Source organism: Phasianus colchicus, chromosome 2 (assembly GCF_987193195.1).
Source record: "Phasianus colchicus chromosome 2, bPhaCol1.hap1.1, whole genome shotgun sequence".
Lineage (NCBI taxonomy): Eukaryota > Metazoa > Chordata > Aves > Galliformes > Phasianidae > Phasianus > Phasianus colchicus.
The window spans coordinates 75855535-75882565 of NC_143437.1; the positions used below are offsets into that span (position 1 = coordinate 75855535).

Below are 27031 nucleotides of genomic sequence, written 5' to 3' on the forward strand. Positions count from 1 at the left end.
TACAGAGAGAGTGGTGAGGTGCTGGAACAGGCTGCTCAGAGAGGTTGTGGATGTCCCTGGAGGTGTTCAAGGCCAGATTGGATGGGGCCCTGGGCAGCCTGGTCTAGTATTAAATGTGGACGTTGGTGGCCCTGCCTGTGACAGGGGGGTTGGAGATTCATGATCCTTGAGGTCCCTTCCAACCCTGGCCATTCTGTGATTCTGTGATTCTGTGAAGAGCGTTCCTCCGCCACAGGCAGATGTGGTAGGTGGACCAGTTAATGTCTTCAGACACTATGTCAAATGATAAATATTTATCATGTTTCTGTATTAATACATGTGAAGACAAATCCATATTTATGACACTGCAGAGGGAGAAGCACACTGAGAAAAGCCAGCTGGCTATTATATTCGTTAAGAGCTGGCTTTGGGATCAACCCCAGCCCTCCAGTTGTGCCTGCTGCTGTCCTTATGCCTCGGAGCCATCCCAGCTCTCACCTGAGGGATTCTGTGGTACCTTTGGCTGCCACCACGATGGCTGTTGTGTCAGCACAAGGCTACCAAAGACACGACTGTCGGCCTCGAGGATAACGGGGAAAAGACAAATAAATGACCTCAAAACTCAGTGCTGGCAACCAGCATGAGGAGAGATGGTGCCGGTCAGACCGGAGGGGACAACTTTCAAAGGCGGCTGCGACCAAAGCACCTCCAATACCCATGATGGAGCCCAGGCCGCACCGAGCCCACCCCACCTTCGCGTGCAGCCCTCAGGGCCCGGCAGGGGGTCAGCCCCAATGCCTCCACGCCGCGGCGGGAGGTGCGGTCGCCCCGCGGGACGCCCGGCTCTCCCTGCCCGGAGCGCCCTGACGGCGGGGAGGCGCGGGCCGCCCTGGCGGGCCGGAGGAGGCGCTGCATTGCACATTGGCTGCGGGCCGCCCCCCCGGCCCGGCTGGGGCTGCCGGCGGGGAGCAACGGGCGAGCGCGGCACGACGGGGCGACTCGTTACCGACAGCCGAGAGCTCCTCGGTGGCGGGGGAGCGGGCGGGAGGGGCGCGGGGCACTGCCGGGCGGCGAGGTGCCGCTCCCCGTCCCGCCGCCCACTCCCCCACCCCCGGGCGGCGGGGCGAAGTTTGGCCGCCTCCTCGCTCCCCCGGCGCTGTCCGTGCGTGCGGAGCGCCTCCGCGGCTGCCAGGGCCAGGACAAAAGGCACATTAACACGTGATGGGAGACGGGCTTCATAAATGGGACCGGAGCGGGGCGAAAGGCGGGGGGGACGCCGCGGCGGGCGCCCAGCGGCTCGCGCTGCCTCCCCGCGCCGAGGCGTCGGGCGGAGGCGGCGGAGGAGGGCCGGGGGCGGCGGCCTGGGGCGGCCCGCGGCGGAGGGGCGGCGGAGCCGCTCGAGCCGGGCGAGCGAGCGAGCGAGCGCGGCGGCGATCGGAGAGGAGGCGCCGAGGGGAGGGAAGGGGAGGCAGCCGGGGGGAGACGTCTCCCACCTCCTCCTTCCCCTCGCCGGCACCGCCTCCTCGGCTCTCCCCAGTGCCGGGGTGCCCGGGCGGGGCGGCGCTCCCGCTCCCTGCCGGGGGTCGGCGCGGCCGGAGCGGGCGGGGGACGCGGCCGGTGCCGTGCGGAGGGTAAGGAGGGCGCGGGGCGGACGGGGCCGGGGGACCGACGCCCCGCGAAGTTTGTTGGCGCCGGGCGACGCCGCACGCCTCGACGGCGGAGCGGCCGCGGGGCTGAGGGCTGTTCCCCGGGCACGGCCCCGGGGATCGGGAGGCTCCGGAGAGCCGAGGCGGGGGCGGACGGGTGCGAGGTGCCGGCGGACGGGCGGCCGTGCCCCGGCGGCTCCGGGCTCCCGCCGGGGCTCCGCCGACCCCGGCGCTTCTCTCGTCCCGGCCCGGCGCTCCGTTCGGCACCGCTCCGCCGCGGCCGGGATAGATAGCGGCGGCTCGCGATGCTGCGGGCAGCGCTGCTCCGCTGAGCGGTGGCACCCGGCACCCGGCGGCGGCTGTAGAACGCCCCGGCGCTGGGCTTTGGCTGGGTTTTGTCTGACGTTTGGAGGTGGGGAGGAGGTGGGGGGGGAGGTGAGCAGAAGGAAGGGAGCGAGCGCTGTAAACTTCACGCGGGGTTTGTCATGTGAAACCTTCATTTGGTCCGAAACCCTTCAGAGTGACCGGAGGGGTTTCTGTTACATGGGCATCTTTTTGTTCCAAAGACGTCTGCACCCCTCCTTTGGGAGCACCCCTGGATGAGGTATGTACCGAGCGCTGGCAGGAGAGAGCTCGTTACCGTGATTGCAGTTTGATTAAGTAAAATGGTGTCGGATGATGAGGTCCGGAGTTTTTTCTTATTGCTAAAATTATCGTGTTATTTTCTGTGTGCTGGTAAATGATCACTGTGACAGTTTCGGCGTCTTCTTTGAGAAGAAAAAGGGAGGAATGTAAGGCAGAGACAGGCAGCAAAATACTCCTCTTGAGTATCTACAAGTTTAAAGCAAACAAACAAACAAAACACAACGTAGTGTGTCTTTTTTAACCTGCTAAAGGTGTGGCAGTATTTCTGTTTCCCTTATGTGTATCCTCTTGTTTTCATTGTTATTGTTCACCTTTCCTTAAAGGAATATGGCATTCTCTGCTGGGGGTGGCATTGCTGCTCACACGGATGGGGAAGGATCGGGTGTTGTGTGATACAGTATCAAACAGCAAAATGTACAGCCCTGAAAAAATTACTTGGGAAGACCTAATTAATTCTTCCCAGATGACACCTCGTACCCACTGCTTTTCTCTTCTTGGGAACAAAAAACCAAAACAAACAAAAAAAAACCAACGTGTGATTGTAGTAGGGATATTTGTTATGCAGGCAGAGTTTATTAAATCAACTGTAAAAGAAATGAATATAACGTCCTTAAAGAGTTTAGAAGATGAATGTGTAATTCCTGATCTGCTTGAGGTTAAAATTGGTCTGGTTGCAACCAGGAACATCTTTGCTGTATTATCCGCTGCTCTTCGGATGAGAGGCACGACCATTTGAATAGAAGCATTTTAAAACAGAACTGATAAAAGCTGTAATTGTTGGGTTGAGCCAGCAGGCATCTATTGCCAAGGGGAAAAAGTTGGCAAGGGAAAGAAATGGGTTATTTATCCCACCAACCAGTCAGCAACACGGAAACTCATGGTGATTAAATGGAGATACCTGCAGAACTCCAGGTGGGAGTGAAAGCGGGTTTTTGGCATCGTGGAGATGAGCCCGTGGGTGCCTTTCATCCTGCCTGTTGTTCTTTGGTGAATGGTGTTAGCTGCGTTGCATGAAAGACACCATTAGGAGTCTTCATGCTCTGCTGAAGGAATGGCATCTCATGGCCAACGCAAGTCTTAATGTGTTTGCAGGTTTCTGATTGGGTAACAGAAGTTTACAAAGAGAATAACTTTTTTCTTTTTTTTTTTTTCCTGGTCATTTCTGACTTTCTTCCTTCCATGTGGCCATCCCCAAGTGCCGGCACAATGTGGTTCCTCTGAGAATTTGGTGCTGAAAGTGTTATGTGCTAGAGGGGGAGAGCTCGGGTGGTTCTCCTTTCTGTTGGATGGAGGTAGGTGAGGAGGCTGAAGGAAGGGGAGAGCCTAAAACTCTGTATTTGCTTAGCATCGACCCCCAGTTCTGCAAACAGATCACCAGTCCTGCTTCCACAGGGCTGTTTCATGCAGTGCTTCCACTCATCCGATTTCTCCACTTGTGTGCTTTTGAAGAGGAATTACCTTCTCACATGCAAACTTGGTGACCTCTTTCCAGCTGTGCCATCAGCTACCGGCATCTGCAGAATTCATTTTGTCAACAGTGATTCCTCTTTGCAGATGTCTACGTTGGCTTTATCTCATTCTCCTTGTGAAACAGTAAATGGTTTTAGAGGTTTTAGATAGTTTTGCTGCAGTTTCCCAAAAAGGTTGGGCTATCTGCAATGATGAACATTCTCCAAAACTGCTCATCAACCACTTACATGAGAATTTGGAGGTTTTTCTCCTCGGTAGCAGCAAATTCTCATAATCTGCTGCTGATGTATAATATGTACTGCAGGCGACCCTAGCACTGGGATTTGGCCAAGTTCAAAGCAGCTGTGCAGATGGACAGAGAAGACAGAAGGCAGAGGGAAATAGACCCTTTTAATCATAACAAGGCTGCTCTTGTTTTCCTATCTATAGTGGAAATGCATGCCAGCCCCTTGTACTTAAAAGCAAGCTTGCAAATGTGCCAGAATAGACAGCAACAGCATTTGTTATTAATGCAAAGTTAAGAATGTGACAACCTGTCTTCTCAGTGTTGCTCTTTACGTCTCCATTTCTCTCCTGACACTGTGCTGCTGCAGAACAAGCTCATCTAATTGCTGTTGGTGGGATCAGAATGCGCCCAGAACTCGGGCTCATGGAAAGTGCGTGGCTTTGTTAATGCTCACCGAAAACACCAACGACCTGTCCTTTTGAAATGGTTGTAATGACTTATAAATCAATGGCTCATTAGAAAGAACTTCTTTTTTTTTTTCCTTTTTTTTTTTTTTTTTTTTTTCCTGAAGGTGCTGTTGTTACCCATGAAAAAGGGTAACAACAACAAAAAAAGGCAAAACCAGGTTTGCAGCGTGAGGTTGGATCACGTTTTGTTGCGACGTGCGTGCCTCGTACAGGGGCATTATGGCTATGCCTCCCTTCAGAGCTTGTGTCCTTTTGTGATGGAGCTGCCCACGTCCAGATTACAGAGAAAACAGATATTCCACTCCTGTGTCAGCTAATAAGGTGTCACTCATTATCCTTCAGCTGGTAGAACGGGCTGCTTTGCACGCTTCAGATGTTGTCTTGTTTGTGTAGATCAAGGCTGGATGGCATCCCATTTTACTTCATCCTGCATTAACCTTTTTTTAAGGCAGTTGTATATTCTTCTCGGGAAGGCGTGCTTACTCACTACAAAGTACTGAGCAGCAGCAGTTCGTTAGGGAGTACTGCAAATTCCATTTCAGCCCTCGCTGGAATAATTTCCATATCTTGCATTTTAGGAAAGCTTTCAAAGTTTGCACTTCGGGGGGTTTGGGGCTCCTACGTTTCCTTCCTGGCAGACATGTGAAATGTGCTCACTGCTCTGAGAATTCACTATTTTTGCCCATTTCTGCCCCTGTTTGCCACAGCGCAGTGCTGGATTCCAGTCTGTGCCCATGCCTGGAGAATGATGTTCAGTAGATTTGGAGTGTGTATATAGATACCCATACGTATACGCACTTGCAAAGTAATTTTTACAGGATCTCAGTGATAGATGTACTAATTTTAGATGATCATTTTTTCCCCAGGAAGGCGGCGTATGGGAGACTTCAGAATGACATTCAGCAGTTATCATGCCTGTAATTCTGTACCCACACCTCTAGCTTGTCTGTTCTCCTCTGGCACCACGAGGCAGAGCTTCGGCGTGACGAACACTACTGCAGTGTTTGTGAGACTTTGCATAGTTGTTCTTCTGGGCATGTACCTGTTTGTGTGCATCTATCCATAAGCTTAGGGATATATATATGTGTATATACACACACATAGAAATTCATAATGTCCCTTGATATCTTTTAACCATTTCTCTAGATAAAATATTGGTTAGGGTCTCTGCATTTTGTTTTGCTGGTTACTTTGATATCAGATCCTACTGTAATTCTTTCTCACTTCTCTTTTTCTCTCCCTCTCTCTTTTATTTTTAAAAGAAAAGCATCTGCATGTTTCAAAGACATATACCATTGCCAAGCAATCTGGCATAGTGGCTTAATATGCTGGCAAATAATTTCACAAGTTGTTTGTGTGTGAGAAGACAGTATATTTGAATATCATTATATTCAGATTTTAGCTATAAAGAGAGTTATCTGAGCTTATTTAAATTTTATGAAAGGCCAGACAGCTTCAGAAATGAAAGAACGTGTTATATTTTTCATCGGAGTGTGTAGCTCTGCCCTTTACTCGTGCTGATGGTGTGGGACATGGTGCTTACCAAAGGCTTTTCTGTCCCAGCACGCATCTGAGCACTGCCCATGCTTGGTGGCCTGATGGCAGTTTTTGGGGGAGGACAGCAGTAGAAGGAGCACTGCTTCGCAGTGTGCCGCTGACCTCAGCACTGGGTTTGTGCCATCATTTGTGACTCCCGCAGCTCGTTTTTCTTTCCTGTGTGTTTATCCATTGTACGGTCATTTGGTTTGAGCATCCTGCCCGCCTTTTCACCTTTGAGGTACGGATCCTGTGCTTCATTTTCATAAGGCGCCTGCTGTTTCTTCATGTCCCTGCCCAGATGGGCTCAACTGGTCTCTGCCAGCCATCCCCAGCCCAGTGCCATGTGTCTGTCTGTACCATCTCAGTGACCTGGCACATGTTGGCTTCTCAGAGCCCTTTGCATCCTCTCTTGCCCTTTGAATACAAATCAAAAATGGGCTTTCAACAGAGCAAGCTGTTGCCTGTGGAGCAGTGGGTCTGTTTTTTCCTTAGGATGAGATCTGAAAATCCCACTGGCTATATCCTTCAGCTTGTGGAGGCATCTCTGAAGTTCTCTGAGCTCAGATCAGGGAGGTTTTCTCTCCTGAGTTTTCTTCTTCAACCAAACTGCTTTCCCTGAGTTGATCACAAAGTCAGTTATTCACTTTCCCCCAAATCTGCATCCCAGGGGCTCCTTGTCTTCTTCTCCTACCTTTCTCTGGTTTGCTCCCATCTCACTTGGAGACATCTTTTCCTCTTTCATTGCAGCCCCAATCACACCACCACTTAACCCCCGCTGCCTCAGCTTTCAGCATCTTTCCTATCTAGCGAAGACTTTGATTAAAACTTGTTTCTGCCAGTGTATCACAGGGGGGAAGGAGGAGAGCAGTCATGCACTCTGTGTGGTTTATTAAGATTTCTCCCCGGAGCCTGATGTTTTTTTTTCTGCCTTTCTAGTTCTAATCCATACTCTTTTAATAAAGCTCGCTAATATTTTCTATTGCTACAAATTCTTGACCTTATTTCTTCTGCTCCAGCTGTTATGTGGAAGCTGTTTTCTCGGAGCATTTAGCTCTTTCTTTCTGCTAATAAGTGCGTTTCTCCCCCCACTTTCATGCTCCAGACACCAGGTCCTTCTGAGGACCTTTAGCATTTAGCATCCAGTGCAGTCTGGGTCCTTGAAGCCCTGCTCTGCTCTTTGCAGCTGCTTCTCTCTCTTCAGCTACATCTCGTGTGCTGAGCTGATGTCTCTTCTCGGTATTTCCAGGAAATTGAGTGCTCAGTCCCCATCTCTTTTGCACCTTGCTGGGCTTCTCTGTCCCCATGTAGCATTTATGTCAATTCTGTCCAGCAGTTCTAAGTGTCTGTACCTTTTGACATTAGAGACTGGTGAAAAAAGATGCAGGGAGTTAAGTCATTTTTATTGGAATATTGAAATCTGGAATAAATCCTCTTGTTTAAAAAAAAAAAAAAAAGTTTGAGAGTTCAAAACTGACCAACTTGATGAGTTTTCACCTGTTTTCTTTAAAATATCTATTCTGTAGCACTGTATTAAACTGTTCTTACTACCTACTATTTCTCTTTTATTGGATCATACAACTGGAGGTCCACTATTTCCACTTCATATGATTCATACTTCAGCAAGCCTATTTGTTGACTCCCCAAACCCTGTCTTTAGATACTTATAAGGTATATAAGCTATGAAAAGTCCTGAAACCCTATTTCACACCATGTCTCTGTTATCTTAGGACAACAGCCTTTGCATCCCCTCCTTGACCCCAGAGGACAGGCAGGCTGGGTGGCTGTACCACCACTAATGCTAACTGATGGTCCCCTCTCAGTACTTTGCCTTGTCCAGAACAATTGTGTTTCTCAAGCTGAGAGGTTTTGAGCAAAATCAGAGCTCTGGAAGGTTTCATGGCCAGGTGGGGCAGCTGTCCCCACTCTTTCCCCTACAGCTGTGTGATTTGAGTGCTTCTCTGAAATATGGGAGACACCAGTTGTGATCCTTGGTTTGCTTAAAAGACAAGGGGCTCCAATCTACGCTTCCCACTTGCCAGGTGTGCTGGAATATCAGTTAGTGCCTGTATTTCTGGTTATTTAACTCTTGGTACAAAGTGAAACGACTCAAAGGGTTCAGTGAGGGCCGGCAGAACAGATGCCATTATGCTTAGCAATTCTGTAGCAAACGTGGCAGAACTTCATCCCTGCCTCAGAAGGGCTTCAGTCCCCCTGCACTGAGGTGGCAGTGTGTGCCCTGGCTGGGTGGGAAGTGAGACGGGGCCTCTTTCCTCTGTGCTCACAAGTCCTAGGTAGGGTGGGCACACTCACCTCACCCACACAGCTGAGGAGGGAGGAAGTGAGGCATTTTCTTTTAAAAACATTGTCCATCACTAGATAATGCTTTTTTTTTTTTTCTTTTTTTTTTCTGTCCTCAGTTGTTTGGCTTTTGTCATTTAGACTGTTGGCTGCAAGATGCCTGGGGGGTGTCATTTAAGGATCCAGCCCCCATCCTGCTAGAGTGCAAATGGTGTGTTAATGAGCATAAATAACCAGGTAGCTGTGGTTTCTGGCCAATTAATTTTCAACTTACTTACAAGAGATATCTTTCAGCATAAGTACCAAATTTGGCTCAGGATTTGCATGCAGCTATTATCCCATAGCTGGCAGTGCACTGCTGTAAGGTGGTAGCACCCCTAGTTTGCTCCTAGCTTTGGTGCTCTATCCTGACTCCTCACTCAGAACATTCCCATTGAATTGGGTGCAAGCGTTCCTGAACTAGGAGTGACAGCATATTTACTATTCATAGCCTCAAAACTGCACAGTGTTGGAGATGTAGTAGTAGAACAATAAATAGGAAAGGGGTAACATGGCTCTCATGTTCTCAACGTTTTTTTCTTGCTGAGTCGTAGAGTGACATTTCTCAGGCTCTGTTTCTTTCTCGAAGGCATGGAAACCTCATCCTGTCCTCAGAGCAGTATTGTTCATCACCATATGGGATAAGGTAATTATTAGCCATATAAATTTTCATTTTATAGGACAGTTTTAATTCCTGGAGGCCAACAGTTACTGTAGCAGATCTCCGTTCTCATGCATGTTTTCAGCTGACTGCACATGGTTATAAATTACTGCTCTTTCTCCCAAGACAGTATTTCTGGACTTGGTGTGGTTGTGGTCCCAGCATTCTGGGCACTGTGCAGACTTGTCAGAAGAGACAGCCCTCCTCTGAAGGACTTGCAAGCCTCACCACGTGTAGCAGGTCTCCGTCCTGCATTTGTGTATCTTTGTGCATTCAAAACTGTTTCAATTATACCTACTTGTCCTTTAGCCCGTTCTTAATTAGCTGTCGGTATCGTAGAAGAAATGTATAAATGTGGAAATCAAAATATTTTAAAATAGAAACTCGGAGGGTTTGATTGTGGATTTCCCTTTCTTGTTTTGATTCCTTTTCTTTTCATATCAGCGCTATTTCAGTTATCAGTATCATCACTGTATTGCTTGTAATTACTTTCTGAGGAAGAACGTCAAATGTTCACTGTTTCTATTCTGGCTATTAAAATTGCTCTATCAATCATCCCCTTTTGAAAATTATAATAAATTCTGCCCTTCTTTAGATAACTACTAAAACTTCCCAGTTTTCCTTCTCCCCCAAAGCAGCAGGAGAAGATAGATTGCAGCATTTTAAGAAAGTCACCTTCTTGTTCCCTGTGTGAACTGGTCCTGTGGCAAACCAGAAATCAAGAGGAGTTGGGATTCTCCCTGTTGTCCGAGATGAGTTCCCAGCCTTTTATGCATTAACTGATTGAGATGTTATCTAAGGGATCTTGATACTCTGGTAGCACCCAGACATTCTGTAGGCTGTGCAGAGCCATGCAGCAGAGGGCAGTGGTAAGATTTGCCCTTCCCTTCAGCCATTCTTCAGATCTGAGGGATGGAGACTTACAAAGTTGGGAGCGTCTTCAGTTGTCAGCTGATGTTTAGTACGTTTGGACCCTGGCAAAGCAGGCTGAAAGAACAGGACAGATGAAGTTAAATCCAGGTCTGAAGACAGCTCGCTGGTGTGTTCATAAAAGCCGCTCCATCTAGTGGCAGCTGCTTTGCACAGCCAGTCTGGCAGTGCCAGCCAGCAGCCCCAGGTTTAGGAGAGAAGTAGCACCGTCTAAAATGGTGTGCAGCTATTGGCTTTTCTGGTTTTATTCTTCAGGATAAAAGACACTTGAGGTTTTTATCTTTTTTTTTTTTAAATCATGATCCATCATCAGAATTCATTACTTACTGCGAGTTGCTGCATGCACTCCCATAAATACACTGACAGTTTTGAGTGCCGGCATCGGCAAGGGCTCTTACTCATCTTTAATCATCATTTCTGTTCTTCTTAAAGCCATTTTAAAATAAGCAAAGTTGTAGAGGTCATCGAGGAAAAGGAGCAAGCTGAGAGCTTCAGGGACTCGACTCCTCAGCAGGAAGAGTGGCTCCTGGCTGGGCAGGAGAGCTTTTCCTCACCAGGTTCTGGGCTTAGCTGCAGCGTAGAGCCCTCTCCCAAAGCCTCTCTCTAAAGGGAGGGATTGACATGAGGGGCCCTCATCTGCCAGGGAGGCTGTGAAATGCTTTAGGGCTCCCAGGAGCAATGTTTGTGGGTCTCAAGTCATTGGTTTGCGTTGAAGGGAAGCCAACCAGGAAGAACTGGCCACGTGGCTTCCGATGGGGTGCCCCCTGCTCAGGGACCATGCCTGTCAGGTGTGCCTGGCAGACAGTGGAGCTCAGCACTGAGCATCGTGTGGTGCCAGCCCTCATACCTCACCAAACAAAGGGACCGACATTTTGGTCTGTGCCAATCCGTGCATCACCTCAGACCCCAAACTGGACACTTGTGGTAGCCCCAATGGCAAAGTCCAGCCTTGTTTTCAGTAGGCAGCCAAGAAGAACATCATTTCAGTGCATTTCAGTATTATAGTCTATACTGGGACGAGCTAGCATCTAAATTAAAATGTACTAAATTCCAGTGAAGTACAATTCCAGATCACATGAATGGCTGTTTTACTGCAACTTTAATAAAAATCAACTGCTGCTTGAATAGGTGCGTGCACACATACTGCTAGAAATTTCCAATTATGATATTCCCAGCAGCAAACAACAACAAAATTAATGTCAGCTGCATCCCCCAAAGCCTAAACTGCACCACTAATGAACTCTCAAGTACTTTCAAAGAAAACTCTTTGCAGAGACAATAAGGTAGAAATTACTGTAATAATCTGAATATAAAAATACAGAGAAAAGAAATCATTGAAATTCAAAGTAAGACTTGCCTCTCCTGATCCCATTAACCACGTTGTTAGCATAGCATATGCATGCATAGTGGTATTGTCACATCGCTCACTGACACCTCTAAAAGAGCACAGAGGAATCCTTGTTCTTTCATTTGTATTTCAAACAGAGGTAGGGGTTGTAGCACGGCTGGCACCTTATGATGAGGCCATATACTTAACGTGCCTTCAGCAGGGACTAACTGCCTCGTAACAATTTGTTTGTCTGTCTGGCAGAAGTGTTTGGTTGCATACAATTTTCAAAACTTCACTCAAACATAATCATCTCGACATGGGGCTGTGGCTGTATTCATTAAAATGGTTGTCTTTCTTCTGACAGAAATAAGCCAGACTAAGTGAGTACCACAGCCATCATTACGTGCTTATAGAACGACTTCGGTTTTGTTCTTGTTCTCAGTACCTTTCAAATGAATACCATTTTCTTCACTCCTTGTTTTAAACTGATGTTATAAAGCCAAGTCCGGAGTTGCCAAATTTCACCCAACACCTGCTTGTCTGCAGGGTCATTTTTGCAACACATACCACCATCTTCGAAAACTACCGGGAACATCTGGAAGGTGCCTTCTGGAAGAAAAGTACCTTATGTGTTAGATGATTGCAGTTCATTTTTAATGTGCACTTCAGCGGCATTTCCCTCCTCCACTAATCAAACCCTCAGAATTTAATTCCTTAATATATTTCAAACTTATCTAACAATTATTTTATTACTTGTGGAGCAACAATGTCTGTGAAAGCTGATAGTGAGTATCTGTGTTGCATATGGGACTGCCCTGTGCATCCTGGCTTGTTTGTAGCCCTTCTTGCAAGCTGCAATGACATTGCAGTGTCTTCTGAAAGTGAGGGTTCGTATTCTTCCTGTAATGCTACGTGTCTAGGCCTACTGAATAGAATGGGAAACATTCTATTAATGAACTATGGAAGAAGTCTCAGTTGTTAGATACCAAGTCAACACACACTATAAATATATCAGCCGCCAAATGATCCTGGCTTCTTTTGGAATTCCTCAAGGTTTCTCCTCTTTTTAAGTGTTATTGTAGAATTGTAGAATCATAGAATAGTGTAGGTTGGATGGGATTTTAGAGATGATCTTGTTCCAACTCTCTGACCTCTTTCTTTCAGTTTTTATGGAAAAACTTGGGTAGGCACAGAGCATGTTTACTCTTTCAGAGTTGTGATCAGTAAGTACTCTTGATTTTGGCCACTGATCTCTGGTGGCCTTTCTGGACATTTATTGTCAGTTGTGTAAAGTGAAGAAGTTAGATCAGCGCAAGCCTGTGTTTAGCTTCAGGGATTTCTTGAGCATCTCAGACAATTTTCTCCATTCTAAAAGCATGAAGAAGTTTGCTTTTGTTACTGCTGCTGATGTAATCATCTGGGTGTCCCATAGCAGATGCAGAATAGCTGAAATAATGATTCTAGCTCTTTGCATTCAATGACTGCCACTCTGGCGATGGAAGGGGACCTAAAGCAGGTGTTCAATGTATATTCAGGGACTGTTGTGTTGATGAAGTTACATAAAGGAGCATAGCATAAAAAGAGCTGTGAGACCAGTCTTACATGTTGATGTACAGATGATGCTTAGTTGCTGATAAGCATGCTCTCCCAAGAGTACCATGACCAGGAACTACATTCTGCACAAATCATCAGCCTCAAGCAGAAGCTTGGTGTAACAGAACTCAGAGACCGATGGCTCCCTGGGCACCTTCTGCTGTTTCCCATTTCTGAGGGGACTGAGTGTCTTCGAGGGTGTCCTCAATTGGAAGAGTTACGTTGCCACGTTTCTTGTGGGAGCAGTGGTTCTGTGGTCCATCTCACCCAGAGTTTTGGCCACAGCTTCACACTGCCGCCAAATTTTGCACCATGTTTTTCTAAGTGAATGTGAGCTCTCCTGATCTAGCCTTCCAATCCAGACAGAATGAGTCACTGTTACACCTGCTGATTTTGCAGCGCTGCTCATTTTTCCTGAAACTGTGGAGAGAGCTAGGTAAACACTCACTTTCCCTTGTAATCTGAGCATCCTAGTTACTTAGGTTTGCTTAGGTAGGAATAGAATTCTGAAACTTAATCCAGGTTTTGCATTTATAGATAAATGTGCTATAGATGCTGATCAATTTTCAATTATAATCTCAGGATCTTAGTAGACCTCAAATTACTGTGACAGAATCATGTGAATATGCCAGCATACTGGCTGAACCGTGAAATTTAGAGTGCGTGGCTCTTTCTCTGTTCTCTGCATTGTCAGGTTTTCAAAACCCTTGGTGCCTTTTGAAAGAAAAGCAATAAAGGTGATGATTCAGTTTAATGCTGTTCTTGCAGTGGCACTTGGTATTATCTAAATGAAGCAAGCCCAAGGAATATTGGTCTGCAAGGTACTTAGCAATCAGAAGCTAAGTTCAGATCTAGAGGCTGCTGGTGGAACAGCTCAAAACGTTTTGATGAGAAATGAAAATGACCTTTCTGTAGAATACTCAGTGCTTCGTACTTCCAGTTTTTTTGCACCACTTCTAGGGTAATATAATTTTAGTGAAATCCAGGTGATTTCTTTCTGAGTGCTCAAGTCATTCTGACTCCCGCAAGTGGTAAAGGCTAGACCTGAACTGAATACAGGAGGAAGGTCGATCTTGTTTGACACAGTTCAGCTAAGATGTTTGTGGAGTTTGTCTCCCTGTTTATCTTAACAAAGTTTGATCTTTTCCCCTTCTAGGATTTCCTCAGATGTCTTTTTCCATCCTCCAAGCCTCTTTGAAACCAACAAGACTGAGGTTATGAAGTCAATCCTAGATGGCCTTGCAGACACAACTTTCCGAACAATTACAACAGATCTCCTTTACGTGGGCTCCAACGATATCCAGTACGAAGACATGAAAGGCGACATGGCATCCAAGCTGGGATACTACCCCCAGAAGTTCCCTCTCTCCTCCTTTAGGGGTGATCCTTTCCAAGAAAAAATGACTGCAGGAGATGATCCCCTGCTAAGCATTATTCCCTCAGACCAGATCAATATCACAGAGTTTTACAACAAGTCCTTGTCCACGTTTAAGGAAAATGAGGAGAACATACAGTGTGGGGAGAACTTCATGGATATGGAGTGCTTTATGATCCTGAACCCCAGCCAGCAGCTGGCCATCGCTGTGCTGTCGCTCACCCTGGGCACCTTCACAGTCCTAGAGAACCTCCTGGTCCTGTGTGTCATCCTCCACTCCCGAAGCCTGCGGTGTAGACCCTCTTACCATTTCATAGGCAGCCTGGCTGTGGCCGACCTCCTGGGCAGCGTGATTTTTGTCTACAGTTTTGTTGATTTCCATGTTTTCCACAGGAAGGACAGCCCCAACGTCTTCTTGTTCAAGCTGGGTGGAGTTACTGCCTCCTTCACTGCCTCTGTAGGTAGCCTTTTTCTCACGGCAATAGACCGGTACATATCTATACACAGGCCGCTAGCTTACAAAAGGATTGTAACCAGACCAAAGGCTGTCGTTGCGTTTTGTGTGATGTGGACCATCGCCATTGTAATAGCTGTTCTTCCGTTGCTCGGCTGGAACTGCAAAAAGCTCAACTCTGTGTGTTCAGACATATTCCCTCTCATCGACGAGACGTACCTGATGTTCTGGATCGGGGTCACCAGCATCCTCTTGCTGTTCATTGTCTATGCCTATATGTACATACTGTGGAAGGCGCACAGCCACGCTGTTCGCATGCTTCAGCGTGGCACGCAGAAAAGCATAATCATTCAGAGTACAGAGGATGGGAAAGTACAGATCACTAGACCTGATCAAACTCGTATGGACATCAGGTTAGCCAAAACCTTGGTCCTTATTCTAGTCGTTTTAATCATATGCTGGGGTCCTCTCCTCGCCATAATGGTGTACGATGTCTTTGGGAAAATGAACAAGCTCATCAAGACTGTCTTTGCCTTCTGTAGCATGCTCTGTCTGCTGAATTCGACAGTGAATCCCATCATCTATGCTCTGAGGAGCAAGGACTTGAGACATGCCTTCCGGAGCATGTTCCCCACCTGCGAAGGGACTGCACAGCCTCTGGATAACAGCATGGAGTCTGACTGCCAGCACAAACACGCCAACAACGCGGGAAACATGCACAGGGCTGCTGAGAGCTGCATTAAGAGCACAGTTAAGATTGCCAAAGTGACCATGTCTGTCTCCACAGACACGACTGCTGAAGCGTTGTAAGTCAGAGACTTCTCAGCGTTGTGAGAAAAGGAGTTAGTTAAAAAAAAAAATTAATCCAACAACAGAGAATACCAAACCCGTGGCGTAACGTGTTTGTACCTCCCTGTAATATCTTTTTGGTTTGTTGTTGTAAGCTAAGCAATGGTTGTGTTAAGAGCATTACCATCAGCCAATTCTTCGAGTTTTACAATTAGGGATCCAAGCTAAATTTTCAAAAGTTGTTTTGGTTTTTTTTCCCCTCAAAAAGTGTTTACTGGATAGTAGCAAGTTTCCTGCAAGAGCACATAAAAAACACCAAGCTAGCAAAAACTTCCTTTTAGGGGTGTGAAGAAAAATTGTGAAACCTAATTGAAAACTAATGCATCCTAAATCAATACCATTCAATAAGAAAAAGCCTTGTAATCATGCTGTCCATCTCAATGTGAAATGTATTTCATGTCTGTAAGTAATAGAAGTTTTTGATTTTTTCCAAAAGCGGCAGTGCTGAGTTTTAGAAATTTTGTAAAATGTGTTGTGTCCTGTGAATTGTATGCTGTTTTATTACGTGTTATTGATATTTGTCCAATTAAACAAAGTGATAAGGTAGATTTATGTGGAAATAATGTAAATGTGATATGTAAACCCCATTGAAAACACTTACTGTATTTGAAGAGTTCCTATGAGCTATTTTGGAAATTTTACACTTCTAGTGGTCTTCTGTGGACTTAGGGGAGAGGCTTTGTGTTCTTTTACTAAAATTACTTCCCTACTACCTTTTATTTTCACATGCATATGAGAATAACAGCAACAAAGAAATAGAGGAGGAATATAAGAGAGGAATGCTCTGGTTCAGACTTTTAAATACCGCTGCATTTATACAGAAGGACATTTACTGTTGTACAGACTTATCTCCCTTCTCTTGGGTGTTGTGTGAATATGAATGCTGAAAGCAAAGGTCAAGGATTTGGGCTCCTTGAATCACATGCTGGTGCTGGACCACTGAAAACAGCATGTGTCCAGCTCCATGTGTGATGTAATCACTGTGCCGTTGACGTATACTTGAAGTGTGTTGCATTCCTGTACCCTAGGTTTAAGCCAGTTCAGAGCCTGAGATGCCGGACTCCAGCCTTCACTCAAAGAGGAGGAAGTATTGTCAGATTTAGGCATTTTCTTATTGTGTGAGCGTGTATATAAATAAATATCCACGTGTGTGTACGTGTGTGTGCGTGTGTGTGTGTGTGTAAGTATAATAAGTGTGAGTCATGGTAGCATAACTAAGATAGGACACTATGACCAAATGTAAGCTGTATTTCTTGTTGCACGCTTTGCACACAAATTCTGTTTCTAAAATTGAGTTCTTCCAACTGATTGCTGACGAAGGTACCATATTGCGAACACACAGATCCAGCACTGAGGGATGTATCCATGTGCTAGAGAAAACAACCTTCCAGCTGTGCTTGAGAATGAAATGCAGTGATACAGAGTCAGGTGTGAGCCAGCACTGACCACTGGAGTGGATGTTGAGGGTGTTGTGGAAATGGAGGACGCCAGGAATAAAGGAGCGTTTCAATCCTTATGTATTCAAATCTGATTGTGTGAAACGAGGTGAGTCTCACTGTGAAAATAGGATACAGAGGACAAGGTGTGATTTCATCAGCTTCGAGGAAGGTGAAGTTACTCGTGGAAATGGAGACTCTGCTCTGTAGTGGGATTGTGTTTGACACCTGGGATTTCCACAAGGAGGATGTTGCTAGTCTTTAAGGCATGGATACTGTCTAACATTGAAGGTACTGTGTCCCGTTCTCTGCTGCCTTCCTTTTTTGGACTGTTTCCTCACGCCTCTCCTAGCTGCTTTCTGCCAAAATGGCTGTGAATGTGGCCTACCCCACTAGCTGCCTGGTGCATGCCACTGGTGGAGTGACTCCCTCAGTAACACTGGGCCAGCAGATCCGCTGTCCTACAGTGGGCTTACATAGGAAAGGAGAGCAGGGCGGTAGCCTTGAGGTTGCTGACCATCAGGATGTCTCCATGGTGTTTGAAAGTGGTAGTGCAGGCCAGAGCAGCTGGTAGCAGAAAAGGCCAAGCTGAGCTTAGCTGGCAGCTCTTTGGTGGCAGAGGTGGCTGCGTGTTCAGGGCACTCAGATACTGTGTGTGATGGCACCTTGCAGAGATCTCCTCAGGAGAGGTACTGGGCAGCAAAAGTTGTGGGAGTATTCTTTTCCACCTCCCTCCCTGCAGCTGACCTGAGTGGTGGGACAGGACATCCCACCCCTGAGTGGGCCAAGGCAGGTCTTTCTCGTATCTAGATGTAGTCCTTCCTAAAGCAATCCTCTTGGAGAGGAGGGGGGAATCCCACTTAAATGTAAAGGTATTTTAAGAGCCATTTTTGAAACTGTCTTCTTGTGAATTAAATGCAAACTTTGTGGATTTTCGTCGTGCATTTGCGTTCTAAATTTTATGTGATAAATCATGGGACAATGGGGCTGTCTTGGCACTTAACTTGGTGCTTACTGATAGAATAAGAAATAGCATCCTGTGAAACATTACCATCTATCAGGATCTTCATTTGCATAATGAGTTTTTCTAAAGCTCTGGGAACTGTGTCGGTTCACTTAGAACCATTTATTCAAGAGGTGGCAACCATTTGCCTACAAGTTGCACATGGAGTGGGACGGCCAATTCATTAGCAAAACCTGCTGCCGTTCCGAGATAAGCTGTACTTCACCTTCAGCTCTAGCAGTTCCCCATTTGCAGCTGACTACCTTCACCTAGCGATAGCACAGCCAACCTGTGCTCTACGGCCACCCACACTGTCACCACCCAACCAGCGATAGTCGCCATTATGTGTACCTGAAAACTCCAAATGTCATTTAGCTGTAAGAAGATCATTCGTGTTACATGCGTGCAGAGTTAGATTCTCAACAGTCTTGACTGTATATTTGTATAATATAATCTCCGCGACGCTGTGCAATCGATATCCGCGTTTTCTTGCACTGGTCTCTGGATGAAAATTGTAGTGTGTCTGTTGCGAGATAGACAGCGCATTTTGCCTGCTGTTACTGGGCTGAATGTATGTAAATAAGTGGGAAAAACAAAAGTCATCTGTACAAGCAGTGGCCTAAAAGTCTGTAATTGTAGAGTAGGGCAATTGTTGAAGTTGCTGTGACATCTCAAATACTACCTTTGAATAAACTGTTTACAAGGTCTCTTGAGATGCTGTCTCATAGTGAAAGGAAAATACTTCCTTGTGATAATACAAGGTAAAGAAATGGGGCTACCTGAGCTTTTTATTTCCAGTGTTTCAAAGTGGAGAACATAACTCTTTATTGTCTGTAAATCTAACATTATTACTTCCTCTTAGAAGAATATTGTATCATTAGGTGTTTGTTTGAGCTGGTAACATCCTTGCAACTGCTGCAATATTTTTCACTAGCAACCTGTATAATAGTTTGTACACAAGTACTGTTCAGATTGTCATGAAAAGTAGCTTTGACCATTTACCTACCAGTAGCAGAATAGTATTTCTGTAAAATTTCCAGTGTACTACTACCATATCATATTTTATTTCTATAATGTAATTAAACTGTTATTTATTCAAGGAAAAAAAATAAGCATTTCTCTACTTTTTTTTTTGTTTTCCAAATTTTGAGGTAATGAGGAAGCCACGTGATGATGCTGCCTCATCCCACAATCTGGTGCTCTACGTTTTGTTTATAAATTTGTCTGTCAGATTCTGAAACAACTGCTTAAACAACTTGACGACAGGTTGTCAAGCTTTGTGGGGTTTAATTGTATGCTGATATCTTTGAAGAAGGAGGTAGATTATGTATTTGTGTATTCAGTACTATGGAGACGAGAGAAATGACATAGTTAAATCTGAATCTCCTGCTCCATTATGTAGGCAATTTCCCCTTTCCTCTGTATTAGCAAAAAATGCAATAAATCTCTTTTGCCTTCATCAGATGCATATGTTTGCACATAGATACCACATTAGAAAAAAAACTCATACTTAAGAAAGACAAAACACAAAAGAGCAGAAGAAAGAAATACAAATAAAACAGCGCTGCCAACACCATCAACAACTTAAAGTAGCTTTTGGTGGTGTAAAGGCAAGAGGCAAACAAAAATTGGTCTTGTATTGGCCAATGCCAATGGGTAAAGAGCTATGAATATGTACTGGGAACAATGGAGCTGTCCAACAGCAACGCACAAAAGCTGTGCAAGAAGAACAAATTCAGCTGTGCCACTGCCAACTGGACACAAAACCAGGCTCCCACCACCGCCCATCCACAGCTGAAAATATGAGCTGAAAAAATACTTCTACTTTCCTTGTAGTCTCACATGCCCAATCCAAAGCCCACTGAACACCATAGAAAGATGGCTGCTCATTCAGAGAGTCAGTTTTCACAGAATCACAGAATGGCCCGGGTTGGAAGGAACCTCAAGGATCATGAATCTCCAACCCCCCTGCCACAGGCAGGGCCACCAACGTCTACATTTAATACTAGACCAGGCTGCCCAGGGGCTCATCCAACCTGACCTTGAACACCTCCAGGGACAGGGCATCCACAACCTCTCTGGGCAGCCTGTTCCAGTACCTCACCACTCTCATAATAAAGAACTTCTCCATACAGTTTAATCTCAGATTGCCTTACTTGGACAATTTTCCTTCTCCATGTTCCTGTTTTTGAATCAGTGGGCATCTTCAGGGTGTGAAATGAGCATGTCCAATGGTCTTGGACTGTGGTTTTGTCACAGTACATGTCTTTTTAAAAATCAGATTACTGATACATTGAAATATTCTTGACAAAACAAAAGGAACTAGAAATGAAAAATTAGATCTTAATCTTTAACTGTATGCTACATTTTACGAAGAAGTCTGAACATTTCTGCTGAAAGCTCTCACTACTGAAACAGCCAGGGAGACAATTCCTTCTGCATTCACACATTCAGTGGAAAATAAGGGCTGTGCTGCCACAAACTGACAGTTCCTCTTGACAGTGACACCTAACTGCATCTGTAAGTTTACTCTGAACAACATGGGAGGAAACGATGACAACTCTGCAAGCAACTACTTTCCTACACTAAACCAGCTCTGGAAGTGTGTGGGCAAATACACTGTCATCATTTCAGCCCTACACGGTGACATACATTATTATTTCTGCTCTTCTGACAGCTTTTTTTAAGAAGTCACAAGATCATCATGCACACACAAAGCAATAGTTTTCATCAATAAAATATCTACTTGCTTCACTTTTTAAAAAAAAAATAATCTGTCTTCAGTAGAAGTCTGGCTTTGGCTTGATTTAGAAATAAAATTTATTATGTTGGTACGGGTTAGAAAAGAACAGACAAAAAACATTACTGTTATATCTGCCCATGTGTCCTGCTTTTTTCCTTCCGCTTTATGGTGTCTGGTATGATGCTACATTTTGGCTTTGGGAGAAAAACGATGTTGATAACACATCGATGTTTCAGCTGTTGCTGAACAGTGCTGTGCAGAGACAAGGATGTTTCAACTTTCTGTGCTGTCCTGTTAGTGAGGGGAGCTGGGGGGCAGAAGGAGCTGGGAGGGGACAGAACCAGGGCAGCTGAGCTGAACTGACCTAATGACTATTCCATACCATGCAACAACATTCAAAGAAGCTTTTAAAACTGTGGGGAGTTGGTCAGGGTGTAGCCACTGCTCGAGGACTGGCAGGGCACGGGTCAGTGGATAGTGAGCAACTGTTTTGTGCATCACTTGTTTTGTAAATATATATTATTATCATTGCTACTCCTTTTGTCTTCCTTTCCCATGTCAGTAAATAGTTTTATCTCAACCCACAAGTTCTACTTTGTTGGCTGTTCTTTTTGTTTTTTTTCCAGTTCTCTCCCTCACCCCTCTATGAGCAGGGAGTGAGCAAACGACTGTGTGCTGCTGAGCTGCCTGCTGGGTTAAGCCACAACATCTTGTTTAAGAAAACACCAGGCTTTCCTCTTATTGATAGCTTACAACACCTCCTCCTCCATTCTGCCTTTGTCCACTGGTTGTTTTAGATAATGGATATAAAGAGTGTCAACAGTTTTCTTTAAATAGCAGCACAACCTACGAAGCGCATGATTACCTTTAACAGGTCTCTTTAATGTGAACAGCCATCTAATATTAATCTTTAAAATTCAGTTAGCAGAAAGCATGATAATGAGCCCGAGGTAATCTTAATGACTAGGTATGAGATGCCCTGGTATTGCTTTCCAATAAATCATCCTTGGTATTCAGGGCAGCACTCAGTTTCCTGTTACAGCATATTAAGGGGTGGAATCCTGTCTCAATTAAGTCACTAAGAAATTTTTATTGACTTCAGCAGAAATGACAGCTTACCCCAGATTTTCAAAGCACGAGTCTGCATTTGTGAAGTGCAATGTTATATTCCACTATATTTGCATTAAAACAAAGGTGAGACAGAATAAATAACAGCTTCTATTATTGTTTGCTTGTCTATTTGTTTTACATTCAAGATAATCTGTTTTAAATTCTGGTGGGTCGGTGCAGAATTGTAAAGCCTGGTGGGTGTTCCATGGACTTGTCATGGGAGCGATTTATGTGCAGATGGGGTAAAGAACACCATGAACAAAACTGCTCTCACTGTGCTGCTGACAGAGTTCCTCCCTGAACACGGATGCTGTTTTGACACTATTTTCTCTCCCTCTCTCCATATATGTGTGCAAGGTAGAAACAGGATACACAAACATCCAAAATCTTCCCCAAAAATCAAAGTCTCTTCGCTAATAATAATAAACAGTCATGATAACTGTAACAATAATAATGAACAATAACAATGCGATATATCTTCACAGCCACTAATTGCAGGAAGGAAAAAGCTCATCTGCCATAACGGGATGGGTCAAATCCTGCCACTGCAGGGCATTTCAAGGCCAGGCTGGATGTGGCTCTGGGCAGCCTGGTCTGGTGGTTGGCGACCCTGCACATAGCAGGGGGGTTGAAACTAGATGATCATTGTGGTCCTTTTCAACCCAGGCCATTCTATGAATCTATGAATCCATGAATTGTTATCTGAACAATTTTTACCCCTGTGGGTCTTGCTGAAGGCCCTGCAAGGATCAGCATCGCAGGGACTCCCCTGCTTTCCTCCAAGCTGAAGGGAAGGGAAATAACCAGGTTCTTTGTGGCAACCTGCTCCTGCACCTGCTGTGTGTGTAATGCTGGGAGGGTCTCTGGGCTGCCCCCACAGCATCCCTGTTCTCCAGGGCAGAGCGTGGGGATGATCTAACCTGGCCCAGAGCAGAAGCCTTCTCAAGAGCGGGGAAGAACAATCCTTGCTGGATGAGACTCCAAAAAGGAAGGATTTATGTAAATCAGTGTAATGCAGAGGTGGGAATCCCGCTATGTGTCATTTCTTAGTTAAGGAACAAGGATTAGGAGTATTATTTTAATAAAGAAACGTGGGGAATTATACAGGCTGTGGAGCCATCCAGTAAACGCTCCTCCCAAACCTTCATGAGGGTAAAAATAAATCCGGTACAGCCTTTCATCAGCAGCCTGGGAAGAGATATGATCATTGTCTCTGCAATTCTTAACTTGTAACCTAATTCAATTCATTTTTAAATTATACACCTACCTCCTAGCAATGCAGCCTGAATAGGCAAAATTAATAACAGGCATGCTCAGTAAATCCAAGGTTTAATGCTTTAGCTTGAATGTTAATGTCTAAATTGAGTAATGCCATCAGTCATGAGAATTACAGTTTTCTGCCTCCCTATCATCTCCTATTTATTTGAGGGCTTTTATTTACTCGCATTACAGCACTGGCAAAGCCTTGCCTGGCTGAGCAGTTCTGGCACTGGCATGGCCTTTCCCTCTGCAAGGGAGGGGAGACTGGGGCTGGGTGTGTTGATGGGAAAGGAGAAGGGACAGTGAGCCTAGTGTAAGAGGTGAGGAATGGGGACTATTCAGCATCAGTGGTAGGTGTGGATTGTGCACAGCATGCCTTTTTTCACTCCATGTTGTTAAGGAAAGCTTCCACTTTCAGCACTGGTGACCTTCACTCAGTATCTTGAAGATATCTTCTGAGTGTCTTCACTCAGTATCACGATCAAAACGTGGCTGTGTTCAGATGACTGCAGGTCTGCATCCCTCTAGGTAGATTAGAGGATGAGTATCTTCACAGCAAAATGTCATAAGATTTTAAAAGGACCACGCTCTCCATCTAGAAATTTGGCATTTAACCCAGTTTTCTCTGCACCTGCTATCTGCAGGTAAGTTCTATAGCCTTGGTTCCTGGAGGCTGAGAGCCAGGCTGAGCTTCGTCAGAGAACTGAGCTGACTCACCAATGCTGTGCAGGTCAGGTCAGGCAGGTCTTATCCTCTAGTGATCCCCCAAATAGGTATACAAATGGAGACCTTTTGTGTTCTCTCACTCAGTACACTCAGCCCTGATTGGAAATGTGGGTGTCCATCATTTAATTCCTTTTTATTCAATTCAAAATGCCACTGGGTCTCACTTTACTTAGCTACTGGGTATCATAAGAGGGAACAGAGGGAGCCTTCAAACTCAGTGCCACACTATTCTTATATTTTTGCTCTTTGCCTTTTCTTGCTGCTTACATAGCGATTTAAAATAGTAGTTTGTGATCTAATCTTAGCTGCTGTGTCAGCTGGCCCCTGCTGAGGCTTAAATTCTTCTGCTGACTATGAAATGTAGACTCAGGTCTCAAAAAGGAGCAGGCACTTGCCTTCAAGAGAGCAGTGTGTGGAGGTGGAAATGAATGGAAAGAGTTTTTTTGTTGGAAAGTGAACAACAGTGAAGGATGAGAATACAGCCTGACGTATATTTCCCATTGTTCCTTACCCTCCCTCAGTTTGGTCCTTCTTCTCCCCATGCTGCCTCCCCTGTAGTGCCAACACAAGACCCTGCACGGCTGCCTGGTAAGCCAGATGCAGATGTACTGAACCAGCTAAAAACTAATTTTTTTTTTCTACGTGTGACCATAGCCTGAGTTTCAGAGCTGGGGAAGGGCACTGGAATTGTCACACTCAACAGCTCCATCAAACCAGGTTCCTGCTGTGCCAAACACATAACGGGACTTCAGGGTCTTGGTGTTCATTATCAGAGCAATCTAAAAGTGTTCTTCTCTTCCACACAAGCAACTCCAAGGGAAACTTGAGTTTCAGAGCCCATTTAAATACCAGAACTGCAGAGCTATTTTGGGGGCTGTATCTGTGACCTTCAAAGAAAAAGTCTTCACCAGCAAGAACTAAGAAAACTCTTCCTGTTCTCAGTGTAAGTGAGGTATCAATACATATATTTTTTCAATAGAACTGACTGTTTGAACAATTCCTTTTATCTTTTCCTTGTTTTGAAGGATACCTGCACTTCTTTTGAGTCTTCAGAAGCTCCTGTGCTCAAGTGGCTGGGCAGAAAATGTGAATCACGCCTTCACCTCCCAACCAGGTGGCCAACCTCATGCTGGGCATGCCACAAAGAACACCTCTAGTCACTGGCACATGAGATCCCGGGGCAGGCAGGATAAGCCTGTGCCACAACAGCCCCTGTAGCATCCTAGAAAATCCAACTTATTGAGTCCCTCACTAAACCATGTCCCCTTAGTGTTACATCTCACAATGTGAGTGCCTCTGGGTGCAGGTGCTCATTGCCACTGGGGCAAAACCACAGCACTGTCTGCATCATGACATTCCTCTCTATATTGCTGTTTCTATTTCTGAATTGCTGCTACTGGGAACCAAGAAGGTAAGATACTAGGAGTCAAAGCAGCCATTCTGCATTGCTGCAGAGAGGCACGAAGATGCTTGGCAGCAGGAACTGCTGGCCAGTTGATGGTCAATAGCGTGCTCAAACTATATCTAAGGTGCATCCACAACAGCTACAACCACTACAGCCTCTTCAGTACCATGAGCTCTTCGTGTCTTCTTACTCCTCAAAATTTATTTGAATCCCTACTGGGGACAATATGAGTGAATGGGAAATGTTCACTCTTAGAAAAGAACAAGTCAAACTTTGATTTTACAAAAAATGTTTGTAGGTCTGTATTGTTAAAAAAAAAAAAAAAAAAAAAAAAAAGAGGAGCTCTTCCACACTCCCAAGCAGAGCAATAAAGGCCAGTCATACATCTGCCAGTCACAGTGCCAACCTGTGGATGTGTTTGCTGTACAGAAATAACTGCAACCATATCCACAGGAGGGCAAAGGACCTCATGTGAGCTCTGGAGTGCAATACTGCACCAAGGAAACTGGTGCAGGTTGGTTTCATCCCTGGCTTCATACGTGTGAATTCTTGTGCTCTTGAGCCACTCTAATTGAAACTTTGGACTCAGAGAGCCAGGCATTACCAGTAATGATTAAGATCAGCAGCCAAAGAGGACTAGACTCATAATATTGTACTTTGCAAGTCAGTGAGTTAATGGCCTGCTTTTACATATATTGCCATTATACCCGGCAACCCATGATAATAAAGGCTTGGGGTAATAGCAACAGCAGAAAAAAAAAGTAAACACCCTTTATCAAACCATTCCTAAGAGGGGAAAAAATAGCACTGTGTATGTCAAAGACTGCAATGTTAGAGTGGTATTTAGGCTGTAGCTAAAAGGCCATGCAAGCCTTTACTTTTAACTGCTAACTCAGATCTCCTCAAGAGACTTGACTGGGATTTAAAGGGTAGGTATTGTGGAATGGTCTGCAGAAGAGAGAGCAGCCCCTGTAATGCTATCTTTTCAGGACATTATTCTTTCCATTTGTATAGAGACAATTGCTCCAGCTAACCTGCCTGTCCTGTACCCCAGGCAACTTGACAAATTAAAACTAACGGCCTAATCCATCAAACAAATGGTTTGCAGTGGCTTCATCAAAGGTAAATAAATAGCTATCCCCCCTCCCCGGAAAATAAAATATTTCAACAGCAAGGAAAGCTTCTTTCTTGTCTCAGTTCTTTCCTGCTTCATCTTTCCCTTCTCCAGATGCCCAAGGGAAGGATCTTGCAGAATGGCCATGAGGTTTGCAGAAGACCAAGATTATCCATTAGCAGAAGTATTTTCTTTCCAGTATGTCCATGAGCACAATGATCCAAGGAAGACTTGGAAGAGATGTGGATTATCCCATCTTGACCCTCTTGTAGGACACCAAGATAGAGTCCAAACTTTGCATTTGCTGGCTTAGCAGCCAGGGCAGGTCCAACCGAGTGCTCAATCCTGAAAACATAATCGCTTCCAGTGCCCCCATGGTATCCAGTTTTGCTTTGCAAGGCTGAATGTACTCACTCACTGCCTTTGATTTCCTGGCTTGGGATGTGTGCACCAAGCCTGTTACTGAAGCTCAAAGAGCAGAGTGGAAGCACCTTCACAGGGCTGGCTGGCATGAGTGGCAGGAAGCTGCCTGGCACTGGTCACCATCTCTGCATGTGTGCCAGAAGACAATGCCATAAAACACCAGGCAGGAAGAGCATGCACAGGGCTGGATTTGATGCATCCCTCACAGGCGACTCTGATTAGTGCCTTCCTTACCTTGTACTGCCATGAGCCACAAACAGGTCCAAATCCCACCATGTACCAGCTTCAGGCGCTCAAAGCCTGATTAATT

The 27031-nt window shown here is 45.4% G+C and overlaps 1 protein-coding gene across 4 annotated transcripts; it reads left to right on the top strand.

Moving 5' to 3' along the window:
- The first annotated feature begins 1480 nt into the window (after positions 1 to 1480).
- On the top strand, positions 1481 to 19039 carry CNR1 (cannabinoid receptor 1). 4 transcript variants are annotated; one of them, XM_090136026.1, is made up of 3 exons: positions 1550 to 1610; positions 8899 to 8955; positions 13980 to 19039. In XM_090136026.1, exon 3 carries the CDS (start codon positions 14041 to 14043, stop codon positions 15460 to 15462), a length of 1422 nt encoding a protein of 473 aa, XP_089992152.1. In that variant the 5' UTR covers positions 1550 to 1610; positions 8899 to 8955; positions 13980 to 14040; the 3' UTR covers positions 15463 to 19039. The 4 variants fall into 4 exon arrangements, with proteins under 4 accessions (XP_031466844.1, XP_089992152.1, XP_089992150.1 ...); XM_090136024.1 differs by lacking the exon at positions 1550 to 1610 and adding an exon at positions 1858 to 2229; XM_031610984.2 differs by lacking the exon at positions 8899 to 8955 and having other exon boundaries at positions 1481 to 1610.
- Positions 19040 to 27031: the final 7992 nt, after the last annotated feature.

What these genes read in the sequence shown, in the direction of transcription:
- CNR1 (XM_090136024.1), top strand. An exon ending in TCATCACCATATGGGATAAG is followed by an intron (nt 8,956 to 13,979) that starts GTAATTATTAGC and finishes TTCCCCTTCTAG; the next exon opens with GATTTCCTCAGATGTCTTTT.